Source organism: Chanodichthys erythropterus, chromosome 14, assembly GCF_024489055.1.
Source record: "Chanodichthys erythropterus isolate Z2021 chromosome 14, ASM2448905v1, whole genome shotgun sequence".
Taxonomy (NCBI): Eukaryota; Metazoa; Chordata; class Actinopteri; order Cypriniformes; family Xenocyprididae; genus Chanodichthys; species Chanodichthys erythropterus.
The window spans coordinates 4,154,690-4,181,285 of NC_090234.1; the positions used below are offsets into that span (position 1 = coordinate 4,154,690).

The 26,596-nt window shown below is 38.4% G+C and overlaps 1 protein-coding gene across 1 annotated transcript; it reads left to right on the forward strand.

The window, feature by feature from the left end:
- Nucleotides 1-12,022: 12,022 nt before the first annotated feature.
- On the forward strand, nucleotides 12,023-26,596 carry stac3 (SH3 and cysteine rich domain 3). Its single transcript, XM_067410068.1, has 13 exons — nucleotides 12,023-12,189; nucleotides 14,384-14,444; nucleotides 14,525-14,603; nucleotides 14,670-14,826; nucleotides 15,992-16,089; nucleotides 16,196-16,256; nucleotides 16,827-16,924; nucleotides 17,018-17,084; nucleotides 19,157-19,203; nucleotides 20,973-21,064; nucleotides 21,205-21,256; nucleotides 23,910-24,047; nucleotides 24,174-26,596. The coding sequence occupies exons 2-13, from the start codon at nucleotides 14,428-14,430 to the stop codon at nucleotides 24,270-24,272; spliced, it is 1,005 nt and encodes a 334-aa protein (XP_067266169.1). The 5' UTR covers nucleotides 12,023-12,189; nucleotides 14,384-14,427; the 3' UTR covers nucleotides 24,273-26,596.

A 26,596-nucleotide genomic window follows, 5' to 3' on the forward strand; every position in this document is an offset into this window, starting at 1 on the left:
ACAACCCTCAAAAACACATGTCACAGTTTCAAATTTTTTTAGATGGCCACCAAGATGTTCAAAAAATGCCTCTCATTGTCAAAAGAGCATGAATTACAGACAATGCATGTAAACGAAATGTTTCCTGGCTGGGTTGACTGAGAATGATGCCTTGACAAATGTGTCCTTAATGCACCCCATGTCTTGACTGTGCAAGGACAATCTGCATAGAGGCAGGGTATGGAGTGGACTCGACCTAAATGCTCATGTATTAGTCTGCTGTGTTTCAGCAGGTCCAATCTTTTTGATGTTGTGAATTTGCACAACTTACATTTCCAGTTCATTTTCCCATAACTGAGGACTTTAGTTAAGGTAACTATACCTTTAAGGACAATGTGATTTATTTTATTTGGAAAACTTGCATACCTGTAAAGGATACACTTGTGGTGGGGATGTGGGTGGATGTGTCAACACTAGAACTGGTAACAGTGGTCTATCAGTGAGTCTCTGCTTGTGGAGGACAGACAAGAGGAACTGAAGAGAGGGCAAATAGTGAGTGTCCACATACACAGACTGCCTGCAACAGAAATAAAAACAAAAATTACACAAAACAAATTATCAGACATGCACCTGGGTTAGATTTTGTACAGATGATTTTGGGTTTACCTCAATATAATGCAAATAATCACCCCCTTTGGTTATTCGGGTGGGTGTTTAATATGCAAAATGGATTATAACCCCAGACATTTAAAAGAACCAGGCGGCTATTTGCAGACTGGTGATTAATTGGGGAAATATGGTAGTTTATCAGTGCTCCTCTGATCTGGGCAGTCTGTCTGTCTGACAAGGGCCGGTCATGCAGAAATAACAGACTGTGTACTGACTTAAATAAAGGCATTGCAATTACATATATTAATATTCATGCTTCATAGATGTAATGTGTTTCATAGAACATATTACAAAATTATGAAAACATTTATTAAGCACTGATGTTCTAACAATAACAAATATAATATAAAATCAATTCTAAAATGTTGTACGTGATCCCACAATTCCTTAAAAAACTTAGGTGCAGCAACAGTTGGTGTTTTCACACACACTCGTGGGATACAGTGGTAACGTTACTATGTTTTTATTTTTAATCCTGCGCCCATTCAATATATTAGAAAAAGCTGGCTTTGACTAGTTTCTAACCTTAAAACCAGCGTTCAGACACAGTCATGCATGCTGACTAATCTTGTAAAAAGCACACCACGACGGCATTTCAACTTACCGGCAGTTGTGCAGACGGTGAAAGCCCGGGACACAACAAACCGATGGCAAAGAACTAGCAGCGACGAAAGCAGACGTGCCGTTGCTTGTCAACGCATTCTCATCCTAGCAACGGCACGTCTGCTTTCGTCGGGGTCAATTTGTTTATTTGAACACATCAAACCGACGCGTGGAACACAATAAACCAAGTTGCCTGACCGACGGTCCGACGTGGCTTGATGTGTCCCGGGCCATGGTGACGCCAGCGACAGATTCAAACTTTAATTTCAAGTAATGGCATGTTAAACAAACGAAAGCCGAATACAAGTGAAGTGTAATATCTCATAATTAAATATATATATATATACAGCACTCCTATGTAAATAGCTTACCTTCACTTCTGCTGTTCGATGGCAGCCAGAGAGAGGATCCAGCGTCGCCCACACTCACTCAAAAACGCGGGCTGACGCATGCGCAATTTAAAGCAAAAAAACTCACGGTTTGGGGGTATATTTTACTGCATTTTTCTATGTGATGGTTCTTACTGTTGACGAATGGGTAGCATATGTAGAATTTACCCATTACTTTAGAATTCGTTGGCTGGCTGCAATAATCATGTACATTTTATATGGTTTCCACAGATTATATTTACCACTCTCCAAAATCACTTTTTTCAGTGCAGTGGAAGAAGGCCTGAGGTGCTCGCAGTAGATGGCCAAGCTCTTGGAGCAGAGGCCTCATCATGACAACTCTCTAAAGCGAGAGGAGGCCTAACTATACCCCATGCATAGGATACATAGTGCCAGGAGGCTCACAGAGAGCCTACAACCTGCAAAATGATGTCCTAGGGGAGCTCTGGTGGGTGGAGGCCTCAATAAAGAGACTTTCTGTAGCAAAAGGAATCCTGACGATGCTCGCAGTAGCCAAGGAGATTCACAAAGAACCTAGCAACTCAGCGTATAATAACCGAGCTCTAGGAGCAAAAGCCTAGAATAACGACTCTATAAAAAAGAGAGGAGTCTCACGATACTCCACACTCAGGAAACCATGCAAGAAGGCCCACAGAGAGCCTACTAACCGCAATGCTATCCTAGTGGAGCTCCAGGGAGCACAGGCCTCAGTAAGATAACTCTCCAGCAAGAGGAGGCCTAGCAACGCTTGCAGTAGACAAGGAGGCTCACAGAGAGCCTAACAACTCAGCACCACTGTGTGATGAAGCTCTGAGGACAGAGGCCTTACATTGACAAGTCTCTTAAGCGAAAAAGCCTAACTACATCCTAAACACAGAACGACTTATCAAGGAGGCTTACCAAAAGCCTAACGACTTGATGGCACTATCAGAGTGGAGCTCCTTACTGAACCTGCCTTTCAACAGAACATGAAACCCAAATGGCCAGGTCAGATCCTTCAATGAGGAAGCCTTAACCACTGAAAAACAATAGAAAGGCATTGACACATTTCCAATTATGGAATCCCTTATGTTCTTCATGCCTCAGCATGGAGATCAAAGGAAAACAGAAGACTAACAGGAGTAGGCAGTAAGTAGATCAAAATTGTTTTACACAAAACCTGTCTCATGCATCCAAAATAGATAGTCTGTAATATCTCAGAATTAGGCACATGAAGAATAGTGTTATTTGAGTCAACAAAAAAAGGAAAGCTTCCTGTTTGACTGCTCTGCCTACAAACTCCGCACTTCATCATGCTTTACCGTAATCACGGTCTCTAGAGGTGCAGGGGTGTAGGCACTCAATTCTCATCCCTCAAGAGTCAGGCGCGGGTAGAAAGAATTACTGCAACCACATCTCAAAAAGATGTGCTTTTTTCACGTACATTGTAACCTCAGGCCCATTCAAACATCAGATTCTATCACTTTGAAAGAATCATACGAGAACAGACGCGAATGCATTGCTATTTGAGTGTCTTAAACTCCTTCGAGAGCTGCACGCACTCATGCGAACACCAACTACTATCCCTCAGGAGAGAGAAGAAAGGAACAGTTCTTTACTTGTCTCTTGTAGTCAGTCTCGTGAATGCATCATACCAAGCGCATCCAGCTTTGCCCGAAGAGAAGACAGCATTCCACCCAAACACGTGCGTTCCACATCCCTTGAGAATAGAGATGGTGCAAACGAAGCTAAACTTGTGTGCTCCTAACTCGTGTACAAACAAACAATCTCTTAAAGACAAGAAGAGGATGACGTCTTTCTCAGGTGCCCTTTTATACTTGCCTGCTTTGACGTCCTAGGCTGCCACCTGCCAATGTCTAGACTCATGTTTCAGACAACAGTCATGCCTGAGGAATTCCTCCATAGTGCCCTCTAGGGGATGCAGCAAGAGTTCCCATTCGAAAGGGAACCTATGATACTTTTTTCATTATGATTGAACATATATCCAAATACTTCATAAATTATCCTTAGAATTTCTTGCGCGTGTTGTTTTTTGAATACAGGTAGATTATTCATGATGTATTTATGATCAAATTTTGCACTGCAATGTTCAACTGAATCAATAAGCTCAGTGCTAAATCCTGCGCAAGCTGTGGCAGTATTGTACCAATGTGCGATTTCTATTATCAGACTTTCCCTGTATTTGTGCAAAAGATCTCTAATTAGCTCTTGGTCCTCTGAGGTAACTTTTCTATATTGAACAGGTGAAGAAATCTCTTGTAAATCTTCATAGTTGCGTAGTGGCACTGCACAACCTGCAGAGTTACACTTACAGACAAAGTGACAGTATGTACAACAATGATGTCCAGGTTCTACACTTTTTGTATCATTTTCAAAGTTAGAGTAAAGGGCATGTTGAAAGCAGCCATTTCTGCTTTGGTCAATAACTCTCCGTACTGCCTCATCAGTTCGTGGGTGCAGTTTGGCGGCATAGACAACAGCATGTGCCTGTGTGCCATCTCTGCCAGCCCTGCCAGCCCTGCCAACCTGCTGGAGCATGGCCTCCACATCATCAGGTACCCCATACATGATAACATGTGACACTTTGGTTCACACCCAACCCAAGAGCAGTTGTAGCCACAACTACTCTGCAACTGCCCTCTCCAGAGAAAGATGATAGCACTCTGCTTTTGTTGACTGGGAGTGTCTGGCTGTGGAACATTCCTATTATTAGATTGTCACCCTTATGCTCTTGTTCTCCAGCTACCCAGGCATCCTCTTCAAGTTCGGCCTTCAGATGGCAGAACACCCGCCCAACTATTTTTAATGTCCGGCAATATATAATTAACAGCGACATGTTCAAGCCCTTCTCCTTGACTTCCCTAACTATCCAGTCCAGATCAGTCAACTATCAGTGGCGACTTGTCTCAGGCCAAGTCTGATGTTGGTCCTGTTGGGGATCACAGTGATGATAGTTGCAGAGACAAAATGAAACTGTTTCTTCACCATTGCTCTTGATTGCAAATCAGCTGATGCGGTCAATGTCAACACAGGTACCTAAAACACATAAATGAAACCCATCAGTGAGCAGCAATGGGAGTATCTAAATATTATGTTGAAAAGGACATGAAATGTAATTGTGTTTTTTCTGATTGGTTGTAGGAGTAAGGGTGGGGGAGGTTATCAAGGGAGAGGAGGTAAGCACCCTGAAAATGCACAGCAGCTTTGAATGGTTAGTTTACATAAATGTTTTTACTGAGACAATACATATCCAGTGACATGTTACACACAGGACAACTAGTATTGTTTTAATTACCTGGTTTGACAATAGACCTAAGTTCCCCCAGCCTGGAGAAGCTCTCTCTGAATGCTGTCTGTCCTTTTGCAACCGTTCCCCTGGTTGAGAAATATCGGAGCTCAATATAAATTTACACAGCAGTCTAACAAAACTGCATTTTTAAATCAGGGACATGAGTGCTGACTTGACTCACGTGAGATGCGATCTGGTGTGAGTCAAGTCAGCACTCATGTCCCTGTATAGGTTGACCCTGTAGACCTCGGTGGCTAGCATCTCACGGCATTTTCGGCTTAGCCAAGACTCTGGACTGCCAAACAAAATCTGGTATTTGCCTCCTCTGATTAATTCCTCCACACCAGAACCCAGCTGTACAGCAGAAATTCCAAGGTTGGTCGCCTCCCGGACCTGGTCCTCCATAAGCGCGACCAACGGTGACACGACCACAACAACGGGTTTGAGCTGAGCTCCATTCTTTTGGCCACCAGCGGGGCTAGCTGGTAAATTAGGCTTTTACCAAAGCTGGTCGGTAGTAAGGCAAACACATCCTTCTTTTTTTATGAATTGTTCCAGGGCAAGTCTCTGTTCCGAAAAGAAATCTTGCCTTTGAAATCTTTTAAAACAGCATCGACAGCGGCATCAACTGGTTGCTGCGCTTCAGTGGCCGCCATGTTCAATGTAAACAAAAAGCTGCTTGCCGTCGCTTCTCTATCGTCATTGTGTTATATCCGCCAATAGCGAGCAAGGTGGATAAGCCAGTCTGTGATTTGTTCCCGCAAAAGTGTAACAGAAGCAGTAGAAATGAATGTACGGGTTTCCAGACTGAGTTGCCGGGCGAAATCAAATCGCCGGCAGATCAGGCTGGGTTTACCCAGTCTACCTTCTCCCCCCTGTATGAAGGAATATTGATGCTGCTAATTGTTGTATGCCTCTAATATTAGATTCAAACTGAAATCCTCTTTTGCTTTTGTGTGTGTGTTTTTTCCTGTGTTGTAAAATAGGCCTTCAGCTGACACAGATGAGAACTGGAATCCAGAGTTCAGTCCTGAGTGACGGAAGAGACCACGGCAGTCATCATCATCATCATCTGCATCTTCATCTCCATCTGAATCTGCCTCAGCTACAAGAGGTAGAGGTAAAGGTAAAGCCAGAGGTAGAGGTAACGGGAGAGGGAGAGGAAGCCAGTCAGTGCCTGCTGTGCCCCCTAGCACCTCACAGGAAAGATGGCACAATGTGGAGGATGATGACACCGCACTGCAGTTGTTTCAGCTGTTCTTTGCAATGTCTGTGCTGCAGATCATTGTTCAGCACACAAATGCCTATGGGGCCAAAAATCAGCAGGAAGGAGGCAAGCCATGGAATAACATCTCGGTGGAAGATTTGAAGTCTTATCTGGCTCTTATTGTATACATGGGTCTTGTGAATGTCTCTGCCTTTACTGATTATTGGAGGAGGTCCCAAATCTACAGTGTTCCCCTTCCTGCAGAGATCATGTCCTGTAGGAAGTTTATTACCATCACAAACGCGCTTCATCTTAGCAATCCTCAGGATGATGAAGAAAACAAAAAGGGGAAGGGAACAGCAGCTCTGGGGAACAAGCAGCAGAAAAACCGCATGGGGAAGATCAAGCCTCTCTTTGACAACATTAGGGATGCCTGCAGGACATTTTTTTTTTTCATCCAAATCAGAACATCTCCATAGATGAGAGGATGGTGGCATCCAAGGCGAGGTCTGGACTCAAACAGTACATGAAGAACAAATCCACTAAATGGGGCTACAAGCTGTTTGTCTTGGCAGACTCCCTGTGTGATTACACCTGTGAGTTCTTTGTGTATGAGGGTAAATCCATGCCATCTCCGAATGGGCTGAGCTATGAGTACGTCATGGCGCTTGTGGATGAAATGATGTTGGGCACTGGTTACAAGTTGTACGTTGACAATTTTTACACCAGTCCCAAGCTTTTCAGAGACCGCCTCTTTAAGAAGATTTGGGCATGTGGCACAATTTCCCAAAGTCACCAACAGACTACAGCGGAATGCTCCATGAGGGTCCATGCTATGGTTCAGAGAGGATGAGCTGCTGTTTGTGGAATGGAAAGACACCCGGGAAGTGCTGATGTGCTCCACATTCCACAAAGCATATGAAGGCGACACAGTGCAAAGGAGGGTGGAGGACAATGATGGGCAGTGGTCTCAAGTGCATGTGCCTATTCCCGGTGCTGTGCTGGACTACAACAGGTTCATGGGGGGAGTGGACTGTCTGATGCCCTCATTGAATTCTACAATGTGCTCCACAAGACACAGAAGTGGTACCAAACCTTCTTTTACCACTTTGTGGATATTGCTGTTGTCAATGCCTTCATTTTGCATCAGCACCTGGCCAGAGCAATTAAGGAAAAACCCCTGACCCAGAAAGCATTCAGGGAAACGCTTGTTCTGGAACTTGCAGGCTTGGAATCAAGAAAAGCTGCTCCTCAGGCTTCAAATGTTCCTCACCACAACTGAAGTATATTACAAACACAGCAAGTGCAGGCTCTGCCATCAGAAGACACCAGTCATGTGTGCAACATGTGAGGTGCCACTGTGCTTTCTGCCAAAACGGGACTGTTTCAATGACTGGCACAAGCAGAGTGGAAAATATTAATCATTGTTTATAATTATTATTATATTAATGTTAGTAATGTTTTTTATTTATGGTACATTGTTCAAATCATTTGATTCTGTTCCAGAAATGTTTCCAAGTTCTGGTGGATTTGCAGTTCCAAGGAGGGAGAGAAGCCATCACTGGTGTGAGACAATTACGGTTAGGGATGCACTCACACTTACATGACCAATAGTTTTTCATCCTGTTTCTTTCTGTTATTTTGGGTTATTTTATTCATATGCACACATCTTTCCTAGACTTGAAAAACCCTTAGGTTAGATGTATTCTCTTTGTTTGTGCTCTCTCTCTCTCTCCCCCTCTTTTGCAGTTGGTGTCTTCCGAGTCAGCGCAGTTGGAGCAAATGTGACATGCTGGCATAAGGCAGGGCTAGGTAAGTACTCTCATACACATGCATACACAGTATTTTTCATCCTGTTGTAGTAAGTGAATTCACTGTGACAGTGAGCTATTATCACAATAAGTTTTTTTGTTTCAAAGATACTTCTCTTTGAAATATGATGTGTTCTGCTTACACACCTTTTCTCTCTCTCTCCCCTTCTTATTTGCAGTGGGTGTCTTCAGAGTTGGCACAATTGGAGCAAATGGTATGTAAACACACATGCATACATATTGTTGCAAATTTTATTTTTTTCTGCTTACACACTTTCTCTGTCTTTTAGTGACTTTGGTTTCCAGTTGGTTAGAGAACAAATCTTCTTAGTGACTGCCTTGATCAAGTCTTCCTTGATGTCTTCCTTCACTTTGTAAATACTGTAAACAGTTGCTTTCGTTTTTCAGTAATTGTATATTCATTATAATTAGCAGTTTATTGTAATTTATTTGAATGAAAACCTATCATGATTACAAATGTTCTAACAAAAATGTTTTCTTTTCATCTTTTGTTTTCATTAGTTATGAAAAATTCAATTTTGGAATGTCTATACACAAAGTGAAATATTTTTTTTTATATTTATTTTTTATATTTATGGTATTTTTAGGCCCTTAACATCAAAGTCTCATCCATTTCTCCCTAAGTGAATCTCATTAAAAAAAATCGTCAGTCACTTTCATGTATATTTTACCTTGTTTTACTCTGTTCCTATACTACTTAGAGTGATTATGACTCTTGGGTAACAAAATTTTCAAAAAGACCAGAGTTATGAATGTAGACCATAGGGTTTAGGAACTACAGACATTTGTATTTGGGTATGTCATTTTAAGAAAATTCTCATATTATATATATATATATATATATACACACACACACACACACACACACTACCGTTCAAAAGTTTGGGATCGGTACGATTTTTAATGTTTTTAAAAGAAGTTTCGTCTGCTAACCAAGACTGCATTTATTTAATTAAAAATACAGTAAAAACAGGAATATTTTGAAATAGTATTACAATTTAAAATAACTGTTTTCTATTTGAATATATTTTACAAAGTAATTTATTCCTGTGATGGCAAAGCTGAATTTTTCAGCATCATTACTCCAGTCTTCAGTGTCACATGATCCTTCAGAAATCATTCTAATATGCTGATCTGCTGCTCAAGAAACATTTCTGATTCCTTAATAAAAAGTTCAAAAGAACAGCATTTATCTAAAATACAAAGCTTTTGTAACATTATACACTACCGTTCAAAAGTTTGGGGACAGTAAGAATTTTTATTTTTATGAAAAGAAATTAAAGAAATGAATACTTTTATTCAGCAAGGATACATTAAACCATTCAAAAGTGACAGTAAAGACATTTATAATGTTACAAAAGATTATATTTCAAATAAATGCTGTTCTTTTGAACTTTCTGTTCATCAAAGAATCCTGAAAAAAATATTGTACTCAAATATTTTGTACATTGTACACATTAAATGTTTCTTGAGCAGCAAATCAGCATATTAGAATGATTTCTGAAGGATCATGTGACACTGAAGACTGGAGTAATGATGCTGAAAATTCAGCTTTGCCAACACAAAAATAAATTATATTTTAAAATATTGTCAAATAGAAAAGTTATTTTAAATTGTAATAATATTTCACAATATTACTGTTTTTACTGTATTTTTAATTAAGTCACCCTTGGTGAGCAGAATAACTTCTTTTAAAAACATTAAAAATCGTACCGTTCCCAAACTTTTGAACGATAGTGTGTGTATCTATCTATCTATCTATCTATCTATCTATCTATCTATCTATCTATCTATCTATCTATCTATATATAATTAACCCCTTAACCTGCGCCCCTATTTTGGAGAATTTTCTTATGTATATTTTCATATATATTATATATATATATATCTTGATGATGTTTCACTGAAGGACATTTTCCGTTTTGAATGGCTGAGTGAACAGGGTTTATAGTTCACTCATTTAGTTCGGTTGAATCGTACCAGAGTTCGTTTCCCCCTTTGGTGCGGTTTGTTTGGGCAGGTGTGAAAGCAGCAATCGCACTCAGGTGCGCACCAAAAGCGGACCAAATAAGCGTACCGAGACCTGCTTGAAGAGGTGGTCTCGGTACGCTTTCAAACGAACTCTGGAGAGGTTCGCTGAGTTGTGAAAGCAATCCGACCCAGTTAACGGACCAACGAACCAAATTATATCATAATTCATAATGGAAAATTTGATATAAAAAGCGGTAGTGTCTGATTCTGTGAGTAAGCACATTATTATTTTCCATATCTGAAAACCAACGAGCGCCTCTGTTTTGTAATCGCACTTCTCCGTGCGAGAATGCTGTCCCAACGAAGCCTTGATTCCCGCTCTGCTTCATTATAAAATTCATATAGTCTCTCTCAACACAATGACAACAGTTCGCCTACTAGACAGCGCTGGGAAACCAGAGACAGAGAGAGAGAAAGAGAGAGAGCACGTTTGAATTTGCCGCAGCATTAATATATGTAGTATAATTTAACAGAGGGAAAGACGGCTACATTTATAAATTGTTTGCGTGTTTCTCAGTTACAAATAAAGCCACAATAAGCTCATGGAGCAAACTTGTCAATCATTATTTTGATGGATGACGCAGAGAAAACGCAGAGGACAGTTGTACTCACATGTGACTTGCCTAAATGCATTTTGGTACGCTTTGAAATGTTGCCATGTGAAAGCGAACCGAACCAAGAAGAAAATGCAACATTGTAACAAATTTAGTCCCTGTTTCAGAACAAAACAAACGATCCATAGGTGTGAAAACACCCATAGGCTGAGCTAAACAAGGTAATGAGAAAGGGCTGTAGACAATCATGGATGATGCGACCGGGAAATGAGTTATGGGTAATGTAGTCCTTGATGGAATGACAAAAGTCTGGAGTGGAGTGTCTTCTGATGGCTATGAAGGGCACTCCAGTTGGTGAATGTGACACAATAGTAGGTAGGTTTTTCTATTGGTACATCAGACACTTTTTCATCAGAATAACATTCTAAAAAATGTCTTTTATCAGATGTTTCAAATGGAAGAAGCTGAAACAGAGCTTGAGAGGCATACAATGGCACTGTTTGTCATCAGGAGGGAGGAGGATCCTCTCCAGCCACCACATGAAACTGGGATTGTAATTAAAGGTGTGGAAGATCTTAATGATAAATCATTAGTGGCACATGTATGTGCTGTGTTATCAGGCCTCATCTATGCTCTGCACTTGCTCAAATACACTTTTGATGCACTGCGGAAAATATTCTTGTAGACCAAAGGAAAAGACATACAGAGTGTGCACTCTGAATGTTAAGCTGGAAATATTGGATTAATCAACAAAAGACATTTGGATACAGCATGTTTTGTTCTGTTTTATAGCTGAAATACATCCCAGGATAATGGAATGAACTTTTTCAAGTGTTGATATGTAAAATACACTGGCTAGCTTTACAGCCTGCAAAAATTGTGGGAGTTTATTTATTTATTTATTTATTTATGACAAGGTGATGCATTTTAGAAAAAAAACAAAACAATAAGCGTTGTCTTTTGAAGAATATATTGCTGTCTTTATATTGAGTAAAGTACACACTGAGTAACAGTGTTTTTAGTATTATCTATGATGAGTTATAGTTTTATGTTTTGGATAATTTAACATATTATAGCTAAGCTTTATTTATGGTGAAATTTCAGTTGACTTAAATTATTTAACATTTTGGCTTGGGTGTAAATAGGATATATTAATGAATGTATAATTACAAATTATACTTTATACAGAATCAGAAATTTAGCATAAGTTAATAAAGTCAGAGTCAATAGCCTCATGGGCAATGCAAACATTCTCGATTATTGTTCTGGCCTCTCGACTACAGTTCTGGTCATGGACTCAAACGAACAGGCCTGCAGTGAATCTGTGAATGACTTGAACTGACTACATATGTGCATGTCTTTCAGAGAGAGAGAGAGAGAGAGAGAGGGAGAGAGAGGCTCTTATTACTCTTCGTCATCTGCCAGCTGTTTAAAACACTCACAGTGACACACACTCACACACACATACATGTACAAGTGTTTGTTCCTCAGCTCAGACCAGTCTGGTTATTGATGAGTTAAGATTAACTTCTAAATCTAATGCAAACACAAGCATAACATGCTGTAGGACAACATCTCACTGGTTGAAAACTCATTGAAGACATCAGATTATAATAAAGCAATTCATCATTAACAGGTATGTATATTTAATCATCTTAGTTCAGATCACATGCTTCACTCCTCTTATTGAGAATGTGTGCATTTATATATGACAATACTGAAATATATTTGCTATATGCAACCTAGAAAACATTCGTCATAATTCCTCTGTAACTCTGCCTTGTGAGAGATACTAATTTTGTTGACCTCAGATTGTGTTTCCAGCCCAGAAATAGAAACTGTGAGTGTGTGTATGAAAATAAAAATGGCTTAGTTGGTGTATTTGGTTGGACAAATATTTAATATTTCACTGTGCTATGATAAATAAACTTATGCAATATGCTGAAATAGTTGTCTATACAGTTACAGAAGAGTGTTACAAATGAATGCTAATGAACAATCAGTGTGAAGTCTTCTTCAGAAGCTGTGAGGAAAATCGTAACGTAATGTGATGCTTAACAACTAACAATTGCCACATTTTATGGCCAGAAATGCAATTACAATAAAAAAGTTTGATTGAAAACTTAAACATAATTGTTACTTGTAAACCATTATTGTAAGCCAGACTTTAGTCTCCTGTTAGACAGTAAAGTTAAATCACTTTGTAACTTTACACTGTTTTCCCTGATAAACTTCCCTGATTCCCTGATCTAAAATATCAAAGTTACTAGTTAGTTAAATATCAAAGTTAATGATAATTCAAGTGTAAAAATAACAAAATATACCATACAGTTTTTTAAACGATGACAACATGCATTTAGTATAAACATTTAAAAACAGATGGGGCAAAACATGTTAATTTTAAGATGAACTTAAAATCCTAAACGTTTATGTAAAAGTGCCATCATTTAAATTCTGCTATGTGAACATGGAATATGCACAAGGTACTAATTTTCATTATTTTAATGCTAAAATAGCCTGGACCCTAAACAGCATCCAAACATTAAAATTTGTTAGTACCTAGTTATTACCCAGTTATTGTAATTACTATAATAAGTACATTGTATGTATATGTGAAACAGGACTGTAAAATAAAGTGCTACCATATATTTTTCCAAATGTACACTTAATGCCTGAATAATAATGTTTAACTCACAGTGCTCTACTGCTGACCATATAAACATGTTTTATTCAATGATGATATGTCATGCCTGCTGAGCTTCACAAATGCTGACACACAACAATTGCATTGACTTTTCTATTATTAAATGTAACATATTGATTTAATTTATAAATTAGCCATGCTTTTACTCTGACTAAATCGCATTGAAAAATGAAGCAGCTGATAAAAATGACAAATTAAAATGAGACTTGTGCAAAAATATATTTAGTGCTGCTAAATTTATTTAATTCATTTCAAAGTGCCTTATCCACTGCTTCTATGTTTTACATATAGCTGCTATACAAAAAATATGCAATTACGCTTTAACAATTAGTGATGCTTGTCAATGAAACAAATACACAAACTAGCGATTCAAACATCTATTGAATAAATAATATGAAGGGGTGATGCCTGTGTTCGTCAGACCTCTCAATCCTCTCTCAAACATTGCCGTGTTTGAAATGTGTGGAGTCATTTCCTTCAAACATCATTGGTGGTGACACACTTCACTTTGAACCTTTTGTGATTATAAGTTTAAGATAATCTGTGGCTAAATGTTTGCTAAAGATATCCATTATGAAGAGAAATGGTGAAATGCAGTTACAGTGTTTACCATCCATTGCTTTCTCGGATTGGCTTGTCTGAATAAAGTTTTAAAAAACTTTTAATCCACTGTATTTTTAAGACAATATTAGAATATCAATATTAAATAGTAGTTCATTCAGTGAGTTATGGTGTTTTCTCAGTCATCATTTTTTAATGAAATTTCACGAGTTTACCTGCCCATCCAGTCTTGACAAATGATGGTAAGCGTATTTGGCTTGCTCGATCCCAAGACTTGGCTCAAGCTCTGAGCTAATTAAACCCCCAGACCATGGGATTGGAAAGAATGAGGTTGCTTAGAATAGAGGAGAAGATGGAGTGTTTGAGGGACGCTGGAAAAGTCATCGCTGGTGCAGCTTAATGACGACTGAATGATTAGGCTCCTCACAAACCTATGTTTAGAATGTCTTTTATTAGAGTAAAAAGCATTATAGTTTGCTTTGGAATGTAGAAAAGGAAAAGTTTTAAATATCTGAAAAATGTACGATCCAAAGATAAAATCAGTCAATATGTCATGGTTGTTTAGGTGCTGAACTCCGCTGACTGACTGCGGTTGAAGAGGCTGTATTTATGGCTCAATATGACCAGTGAGTGTTTCCAAAGATTATACTGTCTTTCAGGAACATTATATAAGTTTCCAACTATCCAAATGCTGATTGTGTTTCAGACTCGAGGATAAAGATTCGCTGGATATTCATGATAATCCTCCAGCGCCAGACAATGTCGTAAAGGAGGACGACAACACTGTACGTATGTCAGCTTGTCTCTGTGTCTGTATTGTGTGCACACAACTCACTCTCTGTCCTCCTCAGGTATATTTTGTCTATGATGAAGAGGTGGAGGAAGAAGAGGCTCCTCCTCCTCCGACCCCTGAGCCAGTAGTCCAGGTCAATGACAGACCGCACAAATTCAAGGACCACTACTGCAAGAAACCCAAGTTCTGTGACGTCTGCGCACGAATGATTGTTCGTAAGTTCACATTTCACTCCATCATTGCCAGAAATTTAAATATTCCCCAACAACAACAACAAGAAATTGTATGTGTGTGTGTCCTTCCTATAGTGAAACATCTATTTTCTACCTGCTGAATATATTCTGCTTCTACTGGAGTCAGTAAAGCAGTAGTGACTTTATCCAATGGGATAAAAGGAATGTATGTTAACATGAATACTTATAATTTATGGCATAAAGTCAGTGTAAAGTGTAAAGTCGGGTCCATATCTTTCCATAAACGTCTTTTTGCAAATCCTGTCAAAATGAAACTGGTTTACCAAAGAATCCACTTGGACACTACCTGAGATGTTATTGTTATTATGTAGTTCCTCTATCAGTCGTTCTGTCGAGGCAGTGATGAAGTAGGCATTGATCTGTGTTTGTGAAGGCTGATGTATTCATCTCGATTTGCAAATAATTTTTTTAAATACATTTTTTTAATATGCACACAATTTTCCACTTTTAATTGTATGACTAATATGTCAATTTACATTTAATTATCACACACAATTAGCACAATTAATTATCAGTTACACATTTTCAATTCAAAATGTTGCAAGTTTTAAATCAACCATTTACCATGTCAATTGTAAAACAGTGGTCAGATATGAAATCTTACCTCTCATTATTTTACTGTTAAAACTAAAGCCTGCCTTCTTTGATTTTATTTGGCCATCTCAGTCATTTCAACATTGACAAGCGCTGTTAGACTGCAGGAGTAAACCATTAAAAAAAAAAATCACATGTCTTCCTAATGATAAACAGAGCAGTGCATAATAAAAGCATCATCAAGAATATCAAATAATGGGGGACAAATTGGGCCATATCTGATTAATGGTCTATCATAATTACGGATCTGGAATCATGTGTTAGATGAGGAAGATGGCAATGGGGATCTTCAGGACAGATTTCAGAAGTACTGCTTCTTACGCCTGTAATAGCCTGCTAGCCAATTTATAATCATTTCCTGTATATATTTCCTGTTATAATCATTTACTGTTTTACTTTCTCTCATATGAATAACAATCATGCCTAACGTCGGTGTGGTGATGTTGTTTATTTAAAAACAACTGTAATTTGTGATTTGGAGAAAAAACATTTAATTTGCTCTACTAACTGATTTCTGTTCCTTTACTTCCAGTCAATAATAAATTTGCCTTGCGCTGCAAAAACTGCAAGACCAACATTCACCACTCGTGTCAATCATATGTGCAGTTCCAGAGATGCTTTGGAAAAATAGTGAGATGACATTATATATGCATTCTACTATTCATACATGTTCATATACAATATACAATTACATGGTCAGCTTCAATGTTTTCATTAATATCTCACTTACTGTCAGCCTCCTGGTTTCAGACGGGCATACAGTTCTCCACTCTACGATCAAGAGATCAATAACCCTGGTGAGTAGGATCTATTTATAAAAGTTCATTTTTGACAACATGAAAAGACTCTTTATGATAATTAATTAAACAAACAGTGTTCAACAAAGAAGCTAACAGGGAACATTCTCTGAATTTTGGATAATGGTTCTTAAAGTTATGTTACATTCAGTAATGTTAATAGAAAGTTAGTTCACACATTTGTTCAAATAATTGTTTTCTGAAACATTTTAGGTGGATGTTCATCTAACATTTTTTAAATGTTATTACTTATTTTGGAATGTACTGAGAACATTCAAAAGTAATGTACCTAAAATGTTTAAAGAATATCAAAATCTTACTATTTGACTTATATGGACATATTGGTTGGAAGACATGTTGATTATGTGCTAGGCAGGATGAAGTCTAGAATGTTGCTGTAACTCTTTGGTTACACACAACGGAATATAAATCAATTATATGTCTGATAAAATAATGCATGTCTATATTTCACAGTGTTTGAAGATTATTGTGAAGTAAAATGCTGTTAAAATGACTGAATGATCAAATGTGTAAAAATAAACTGAACACAATAAAATTGCATGTGTGTAGGTCAGCAGAACCGCACTGATCCGGTGTTTGACACACTGAGAGTGGGTGTGATCATGGCCAATAAAGAGAGGAAGAAAGGGTCCGAGGACAAAAAGAATGTGAGTTCCAAGTTCTGCTTTTAAGAATTATCCAGCATATGCCTGAGCTCTAGCTTATATGAAGAATGTAATGAACATCCTTGCTTTCATAAGATGATGATGATGATGATGGAGGAAGAGGAAGCTCAACAACCGAAAGAGGATGAAGAGGTTGGTGAGGGTAAGGAGTTTGTCATTGTTTGTTAACTCTACAGGGAAATGCAGTCATCTCATTAGAAATCCACGTGACTGGGAATTAAATTGAAGGTGAAAAAATTTCCCATGGGGATGTTGCATCAGATTCAAAAAAAATTTTACCTGCGAATTTGCTGCATTTACCCAAATATAGCTGCTTGATTTGGTTTTGATTTATGCATCACTACACCATTGACAATATACCTACTTTGCCAGCAAAATTGTACTGAAGGTTCAGTAATGTGGCTGTGCATTTACACTAAACAATAAACTCAGAAAAAGCCCAGGGTACTCACTGCAGCTAAATACGCTTGTCATTCCTCTACTGAGTGCTTAAACCTGCTCTGAATTTAGTAATTTACAGGAGTGACAACCACATAACTGCTGAAGCTGTGGTGTCTGTGGCAAATGAAATCAATGTTGTTTTGTGAGTTTCACAATGTAGAATTTCTGTATCTTTGAAGTAATTTATATGCTGGCATACTCTATCATCCTGGAAAACGGACCCAAAATATTGTGGACTGCTAGGGCAGTTTACACATTTTTGTATAATGACAGTTGATTTTATACATTTTTCCACAGACTGGGGAAGTTCTCTCAAAACAAGACATGTCTCTAACACGTCCGAATTTCCTTAACAGATTAAAAGGCAACAAAGCTAAAATTGAAGTTTTCAGTATGTATTGTGGGAATATACATGGTCTGTAACTATAGTCTATAGCAGGGGTCTCCAAACTTGGTCCTGGAGGGCTACTGTCCTGCAGAGTTTAGCTCTCTTTCCACAAGCTCTTCTGCAGGTGACTGGCAGTGCTCTCTCCGTGTTCCTTCATCCTCAAACAGACCAGTTGTTCTTCTCTGATGCACCTCTGGCCACCTCAAGCCTTCTTGCTATTTCCCTGGCATCTTAGTTGAATCCATCATTTTGAAATTCCTCCAGGAATTCTTCCTCTGTCCTAATTTCTTTCCTTACTCTCTGCAGTAAATATTTGGGACTCTTCAGGATCAATGGTACTTACCACAAAAAGCCATCTCTGCAGCTACTGGCAGATCCTTCCATTTCTACAACCTTCTAATTCTGCATCCCATTTCTCTGTGGCCTGCTCATTTAGAGCAATCAATAGCTTTAACCCTACACTCCCATGTAGTTGTTGGCAATACCTTCACTATAAAGTTCTTTACATATTCTGTGAGAATGGTCAAATGGAGCTGAAATGTTTGCTGTGAAAGACTATTGCAGTTAAAAGCAAATAATTTTAAAAATATAAAAGGGTCAAGAGCCCAACTAAAGCAAACACTGACCACCATGATGGTGGTATTATTTTTTGACCAATAAAACATCAACATCTAAACCTCTGTTTATTCTCAACAAGACCTTCTGTAGACGTGACAGAAATAAAGTCAGTCTGGTTAGTAATAAGTGAAGCTGGTAATGCTGTTTGTGGAGCTGATTTGATCTAAGGATGCGACTGGAAGTCAGTTTTAGTTATTGTGTTTCTCTTTTCTTCAGTGATTCTTGTTAACAGCAGGTGTTCATCACTAATGGTCAATCATTACTTAATTAATCGCTTCATTATCTCTTTAACTTTAACTCTGCTTCAGTCTTATTTTAACACTGTAGAGTGGGACTATATGTACTTTGAGTAGAGTTTATTTAACTCTGGGGATTTTTTACTGTGTAGCACTTAATGGGCATGTGTTAGTGCTTCAAACCAAAGAATTGTTGTCATCCTATAGGGCTTCAGACCACGTGACCACTGGTTCCCATTGCGTCATCGACAAGCATTAAGCTCCTATGAAAAAGAACACTCAGTCTGTTGAACTCTCCAAAGCATGTGTACCAAAACAGGAAACAGCAACATATCACCAGTGTAGCTGCTTACTGATCTCTTGAAACTAACATACTTCTCACAACATGAGATTGGCCTTTTAATTCTGATATTTTGAGGGAAACATAGGCAGTTTGCATTTGAATCAATCAACAGTAAATTGGCTTTTTATATCCATTAACTCAAAACAATAAGACATGTTGAATGGGCACACTTTATCCTTTATTGTTAGGAAAGCAAGATGGAGACAAGAAAGACAAAACAGCAGCAGATGACAAGGTAAAATACTGCTGCACTAGTGTTCATGCAGTGAAAAGTGTTGCGTGGACAGGAGCACAGGTTGCATGGACTGGTTTGTCAACTATGCAGCATTTCCAAAGCTTGTAGTTCCAGCCCTGTCCAGAATATTATTATTCCCTTATGAGTTTGGGTGTGTATGTGCCCTTCGGTTTGTCTTGTCATTTGGTGTTTGTTGGGTAGTTTTTTGTCACTAGTGGTGCTTGTTAAAGCATGTATCACTAATGGGTCATATGGGGGGTTAAGGATTTGAACACACCCCTAGTACTGAAATATAGTGCATAACTCATCCTACAACATTTGTGCTATGAGCATGATTTGTACCTAAAATGTGTGGCTTGTTGAGGAGAGGTGTGCTATTTCTTTGAAGTGATGAAGTGAGTGTAAAAATATACCTGAGCAACATATAAAGACCAGAATTTCATAGAGACATAAAGGGATAATTCACCCAAAAACTAGAATTCTGTCATCATCTACTCACCATTATGTTGTTTTGAACCCATCAGACTTTTGTTAATCTTCAAAACATAAATTAAAATATTTGTAATGAAACCTGAGAGGCTTTGAAAGTCCAGGTAAGCAAAAGCTAACAGATCAACACGCACATTCCCAAATTTCTATATATCCTAATTATTGTTAATATGTAATGGATTATTTTCAGGAGCTCATTGCTTCTACCTTCACTTAAATTGCTAAAAGTGTTTGTAAATTAATTGCCTAAATTATTAAATTATTAGCTAACTGCATTCTTTAAATTGTAATGTTAACATGCATTCTCTGTAAAGTTGCTTTGAAACGATATGTATTGTGAAAAGCGCTATACAAATAAATGTCAATTGAACTGAATTGAATAGATCCAAAAAGGTTATATAGGCATCATAAAATGAATCCATATGAATCAAGCAGTTTTATCAAAGCCTTGTGAATATACACATTTGATCGTTTTATATGATGAACAGGCTGTTAATTGCAACTAAACATGAATGACACACATACATATAGCACATCACATATGGTAAACACGTGTGTGTGGTGTGTGTGTGTGTGTGTCTGCGTGTGTGTGTGTGTGTGAGAGAGAGAGAGAGAGAGAGAGGTAACCAAGAAGCTTGGGACCAACCCCACCTAGTGGTCAAAGACTTGATTACTTTGGCATTTGACCAAATTTTCATTAAACAGTTTTATTATTGAAAATTTTTCCTCCGCACCGATAGTGGCATAACCATGGCATAACCATGGCATAACCTTCTGACCACAATGCAGAGGAAGAAGAAAAATAACAATACAAGACAGTTTTATAGACTGATATATTTGGATGTCTTTAATGTTTCCTTCATAATTAATCAGTTAAAGCTAAATACATATTTTGATAGGTCAGTTACGTTTGACAGCACTGTGTAAATCAGTAGACACCTCACTATTACAGACATCGCTTATGTAGAACAAATTGGTGATAAACATCACAAATGTAATAATAATAATAAAAAAACTTAATAAGATACTTCTTAATTTCAAAGATAAAATTGAGTTCATCCGTTTTTGTTTTTTTGTTGTTTCCATGGGGAAAAAAAATCAAATCAGATTATTTTAACACCAAAGTAACTTTGTTGAACATATGCTCTGGCATGTAGTGCACACACTTCAACAGGTTGTAACCGAGTCTGAATCTGGTTCCCCATCTCACCCCGACTTCTCTGTCACTGTCAGTAGAAGAGGCAAATAAAACCCTCTAAATGACTGTATTTGATTTGCAGAACAAGAAGCAGCAGCAGACGTTCAGTCAGTCTCATTATTATATGGCTCTGTATCGCTTCAAAGCCATTGAGAAAGATGACCTGGACTTCCAGTGAGTCTATTGACATGTTTAATAATATTTCAGTTTTGTAATTGTATTCATGCATATAGTCATAACCATCAAAATTGAATTACTCATTTGTTCCATTTCTAAACCTGATCAGGTGTGATGTGTGTGTCTTTGTGTTTCAGTCCAGGAGATCGCATCACAGTGCTGGATGACTCTAATGAGGAGTGGTGGAGGGTGAGTTCATTGTGGTGGAATTCTATAAGAAGTTAAAGTTAGAACAGGAGTACATTACTAAGTCAGGAGTACAGTGTTTTCTCTTCCATACATTTCACAGTTCACACTTACATATAACCAGATAGAGTAAGTGTGCTGTATATAAGATTTTCATTTGAATAAAGCATAAAAATACCCCAATATGTTTGCAGATATTTAGGAAACATGCTAAGTTCACCTGCTTATTTCTCAGAAAAACAATGCTACAGCCAGATATTCTACTTTGAAATGTGCGTTCTGTGTTGGAATGTCTGTCTTTGTTCTGGTCTGTGTAGATCTGTTTGATCTGATCATGCTGTATAGTATTTCGACATCACAGTTTGCCAGTTAGCCGAAAACACAGCATATTGCAGCCATGGAAACCAGCAAACAAACTGGGTCAGAGAATCGCAGATTCTACCTGACCAAAAAGCCTCTGCATCCATCTAAAATCTCTATGAACGACAGCATATTAAAGCACAGATAAATCAACTCATCAGCTTACAGTGTGTACCTAAGTCTCCTCGGCTCATTGTCAATTGCGCTTGGTCTCTTTGCATGTCCTCAAGCTGGCAACCCATGTCTGAGAAGGGCGGGGCAAACAATATTTTGAATTTGGACTGCAGTACCTATTTCGGCCACTGTCATTCCTACATACTGCACCTTTATTGCAGGGCTGGGCAACTCTGGTCCTCAAGATCCACTTTCCTGCAGAGTTCAACTCCAACCATGATCAAATTCAGCTTTGTTTCTAGTAATCCTGAGGAACTTGATTAGTTTGTTCTGGTGTTCGAGTAGGGTTGGAGCTAAAGTCTGCTGGAAAATGGATTTCAAGGGCCAGAGTTGTCCACCCATGGTTAAATGGATGGGAGAGCTCTAAGTCTCCTCAACACAAAGAATTACAGTGTTTCTTAGAGCCTTATGAAACAAACAGTCAGTGCTAGAACACTATTGGTTAATTTCATTATTACTAACTGGTTTCAAATTCATCTCCTGTGATCACTTATGGATACACTGGATACTTGAGTTAATTTCCTTATGGGTTGGTCTTTTACTAGATGTACTTGAATCAGACACTGGCCAAGTCAGTGTTTGTTTATGCAGCAACAAGAAGTCTTGTGTCCATGTGCATCTGGGTCTATGCTCAGGTGGCACTCCCAAACCCGAGTGCGGGGTGTGGCCGCTTATTTGAAATTTGAAATTTATTTATTTAGGATAAACCCCTTGAGATGTAGCATCTCGTTTTCGAGGGGGTCCCAACATTCAAAATTACATAATCTTAACATACAAACATCATGAAATTATAATTAACAATACAAACACAACACACAGAGGGAAACAAACAAAAAACAAAACAAAAAAAACAAAAACAGAAACAGTGACAGTCTCAAGTGTAACATGTACAGTCAATCTTTAAGTAAGATATTAAACATTGTTTAAACAACCCAAATGATGTAATGGATCTAATATCTACAGGTAAATTATTCCAGTCCATTGGTGCTTTGAACCTAAATGCTCTTTTACCAATTGTTTTTTTTGCACGAGGAACCAAAAAGTAAATCTGAACAGAATGCCTAACTAGATAATTTAATGAACAAGGTACAAAATATTGCTGCAGGTAACTGGGATAATCAAAATGAATACATTTAAATACAAGTTGAAGCCAATGAATATGTCTTCTAACATTCAGAGATGACCACTGAAGCGCATCATACATTGTACAGTGATGAGTAAAAAAAGAACAATCCAAAACAAATCTGCAAACTCTATTATATGCTGTATTAAGTGGGGCAAGATCTGATTTTGACGCCGTTTGATAAACCACATCACAATAGTCAAAGAATGGAAGTATAAGTTGAGAAGCAAGTTTCTTACGAACACTATATGGAAAACACTTTCGAGAACGATATAAAGTACTAATTCCAATATTGACTTTGCGTAAAACATGATTAATATGCGATTTAAAAGAGAGATCAGAATCAAGCCATACACCAAGATATTTAATAGTATCAACTTTATGCAAGGATGTACCATCATTACATGATACAACACAGGTAGTAGTTTTGGATTTAAGTTTCTGTCTAGAACCAAAAATCATAATATATGACTTATTTTTATTAAGCACCAATTTATTAACCAAAAGCCACTCTTGTAACATATTAAAATCAGACTGAAGAGATAACTGAATTTGTATAGAATCCGAATTAGAAACGTATATGACGGTATCATCAGCATAAAGTTGTACCTGACAATTTTTAGGAATTAATGATAAATTATTTACATAAATAGAAAAAAGAAGTGGTCCCAATATTGAACCTTGCGGCACACCTCTTTGTTGAATTGAAAAATCTGATTTATTCCCATCTATAACAACACATTGTTTTCTGTTGTGCAAATATGAATTAAACCACAGAACTGTTTTGTTAGCCAACTATGGTCACAAGTTCTGTTAAATTGTGTTGGTCATGATGGAACTCAGAATGTATGACTTCCTAAAGTGTCTGAAGAGCTTGATTAGGGTTGCAGCTAAACTCTGCAGTACATTGGGTGTCTAGGAGCAGGGCTTCAGACCTAGACTTTAAAGTAAACACTAGCCAACATATTCTGTTTTAAACTGTTTATGTGTGTGTTGTAGGGTAAGATTGGTGAGAAGACAGGCTACTTGCCCATGAATTACATCATCAGGGTGCGAGCAGGCGAGAGGGTATATAAAGTGACGCGCTCCTTTGTGGGAAACAGAGAGATGGGCCAGATTACCCTGAAGAAAGATCAGGTCAGTGTGTGTCTGTGTGGTGAGGACTGAAGAGAGACGAGTGTTGATATTGATGTCTTACTGCAACTGGGGGGTGTGGGGGTATTGACTGATTTTTCAGATTTATAACTGTGTTCTGCTTTGTAGATTGTGGTGAAAAAAGGAGAAGAGGTGAATGGATATCTGAAAGTAAGCACTGGACGTAAACTGGGCTTCTTCCCTGCTGACCTACTTCAGGAGATCTGAATGATGAGATTCATTCAGAAAATAAGTGAAGCACAAGAATGGACAGAGAAAGATGACAATATCTGACCTCGCTGGCTCTGTGAAAGAAATACAAACACATGTGGGCATGTTCACAGGGTCTAAATGTAACTTTCACCAAGCACTATATATATATATGTATATTAGGGGTGTAAAAGTACACAAAACTGACTGTTTGGTACATACCTCGGTTTTGAAGTCACAGTTCGGTACGGATTTGGTAGCGCGCAGGGGGGGCGGAGACTAAACATAAAATTTCTTCTTCTTTTTTTAAACAGTGGTTTACTGAACAAATTGTATCTCTGTCTTTAAATATAGGGCTCCGCCCTGCCGCTGAGGCGCCTATACAGAGATCTTTTACGCCACATTAAAACGTGTCAAAATGGCATAAACTGTTTGAATTTCTTGATAAAATGGATTGAATCACAGCAACATCACGTGACGCTTCTGACGAAGGCTACAGGAAGTAGCCGAAACTAGTCAAGCAGGTAAACAAAAACGTTCCTGTCTATCTAAAAGAAACTTATACAGGAGAAATTAATGTTGCAGTGTAACACATTCAGTACACACGTGCACCATACCGAAAGCCCAGTACCGAAACGGTTTGGTACGAATACGTGTACCATTACGCCCCTAATATATATATATATGAATAAAAATGTTTGCTGAGAAAATAAAAATGGTAATTTTATTAGAAACTGCAAAATAATGCATAGAATGATGAATACTGTAAGAGTGATAGTTTAATCCAAGATGTGAGTGAATTACAAAGTTTTCTAAATAAAAAATGTCACAAATTTTATTATGCATGTTTGTTTTGTCTAAAACTCTTTGTGGTGCCATATACATTGCTCACATTAACAACAGGTGTAGCACATAAACAAATCAATGAAAAACCATAGCAACAAACTGAAAACCAGGTCACAGAACTAAAACACATAGTAATCCCAGAGAAAACCTTATATATACACCAATCAGGCATAACATTATGACCATCTTCCTAATATTGTGTTGGTCTCCCCTGACCCGTCGAGGCATGGACTCTACTAGACCCCTGAAGGTGTGCTGTGGTATCTGCACCAAGATGTTAGCAGCAGATCCTTTAAGTCCTGTAAGTTGTGAGGTGGAGCCTCCATGGATCGGACTTGTTTGTTCAGCACATCCCACAGATGCTCGACTGGATTGAGATCTGGGGAATTTGGAGGCCAAATCAACACCTCAAACTCGTTGTTGTGCTCCTCAAACCATTTCTGAACCACTTTTGCTTTGTGGCAGGAGCATTATCCTGCTTGGGTAGGTGGTACATGTCAAAGTAACATCCACATGGATGGCAGGACCCAAGGTTTCCCAGCAGAACATTCCCCAAAGCATCACACTGCCTCTGCCGGCTTGCCTTCTTCCCATCCTGGTTTCATGTGTTCCCCAGGTAAGAGATGCACACGCACCCGGCCATCTACGTGATGTAAAAGAAAACGTGATTCATCAGACCAGGCCATCTTCTTCCATTGCTCCGTGGTCCAGTTCTGATGTTCACGTGTCCACTGTTGGCTCTTTCGGCGGTGGACAGGGGTCAGCATGGGCACCCTGACTGGTCTGCAGCTATGCAGCTCCATACGCAACAAACTGTGATCACTGTGTATTCTGACAGCTTTCTATCAGAACCAGCATTAACTTCTTGAGCAGTTTGATCTACAGTAGCTCGTCTGTTGGATCGGACCACATCGGACCAGCCTTCGCTCCCCACGTGCATCAATGAGCCTCGGCCGCCCATGACCCTGTCACCGGTTCACCGCTGTTCCTTCCTTGGAGCACTTTTGATAGATACTGACCACTGCAGACCGGGAAGACCCCACAAGAGCTGCAGTTTTTCCTGCTTCTAACACATCAACTCTGAGGACAAAATGTTCACTTGCTGCCTAATATATCCACCCACCAACAGGTGCCGTGATGAAGCGATAATCAGTGTTATTCACCTGTCAGTGCTCATAATGTTATGCCTGATCGGTGTATATTGTGTAGGAACACCAGGGTTTTTTTTACACACCAGTTAAATGAAAACAGAAAGCAAAGTGTGCACATACCATGTGATATACAAAGTTAAAGAAACAGATTTTTTTAAATATGCCAATATATAATTTAATGTAACAATATACAAGCTTACAAAAATGTCTTTGATATTCTTTAACATGTTATGACCCAGAAAACTACTATATGAAAAAGCAATCATGTGTTTTGTGTTCACAGGTAGGATTGTATTATTGAGTACTCTTTTCAATGGTTGTCAGAACTGTTGAAGTGATGTAATG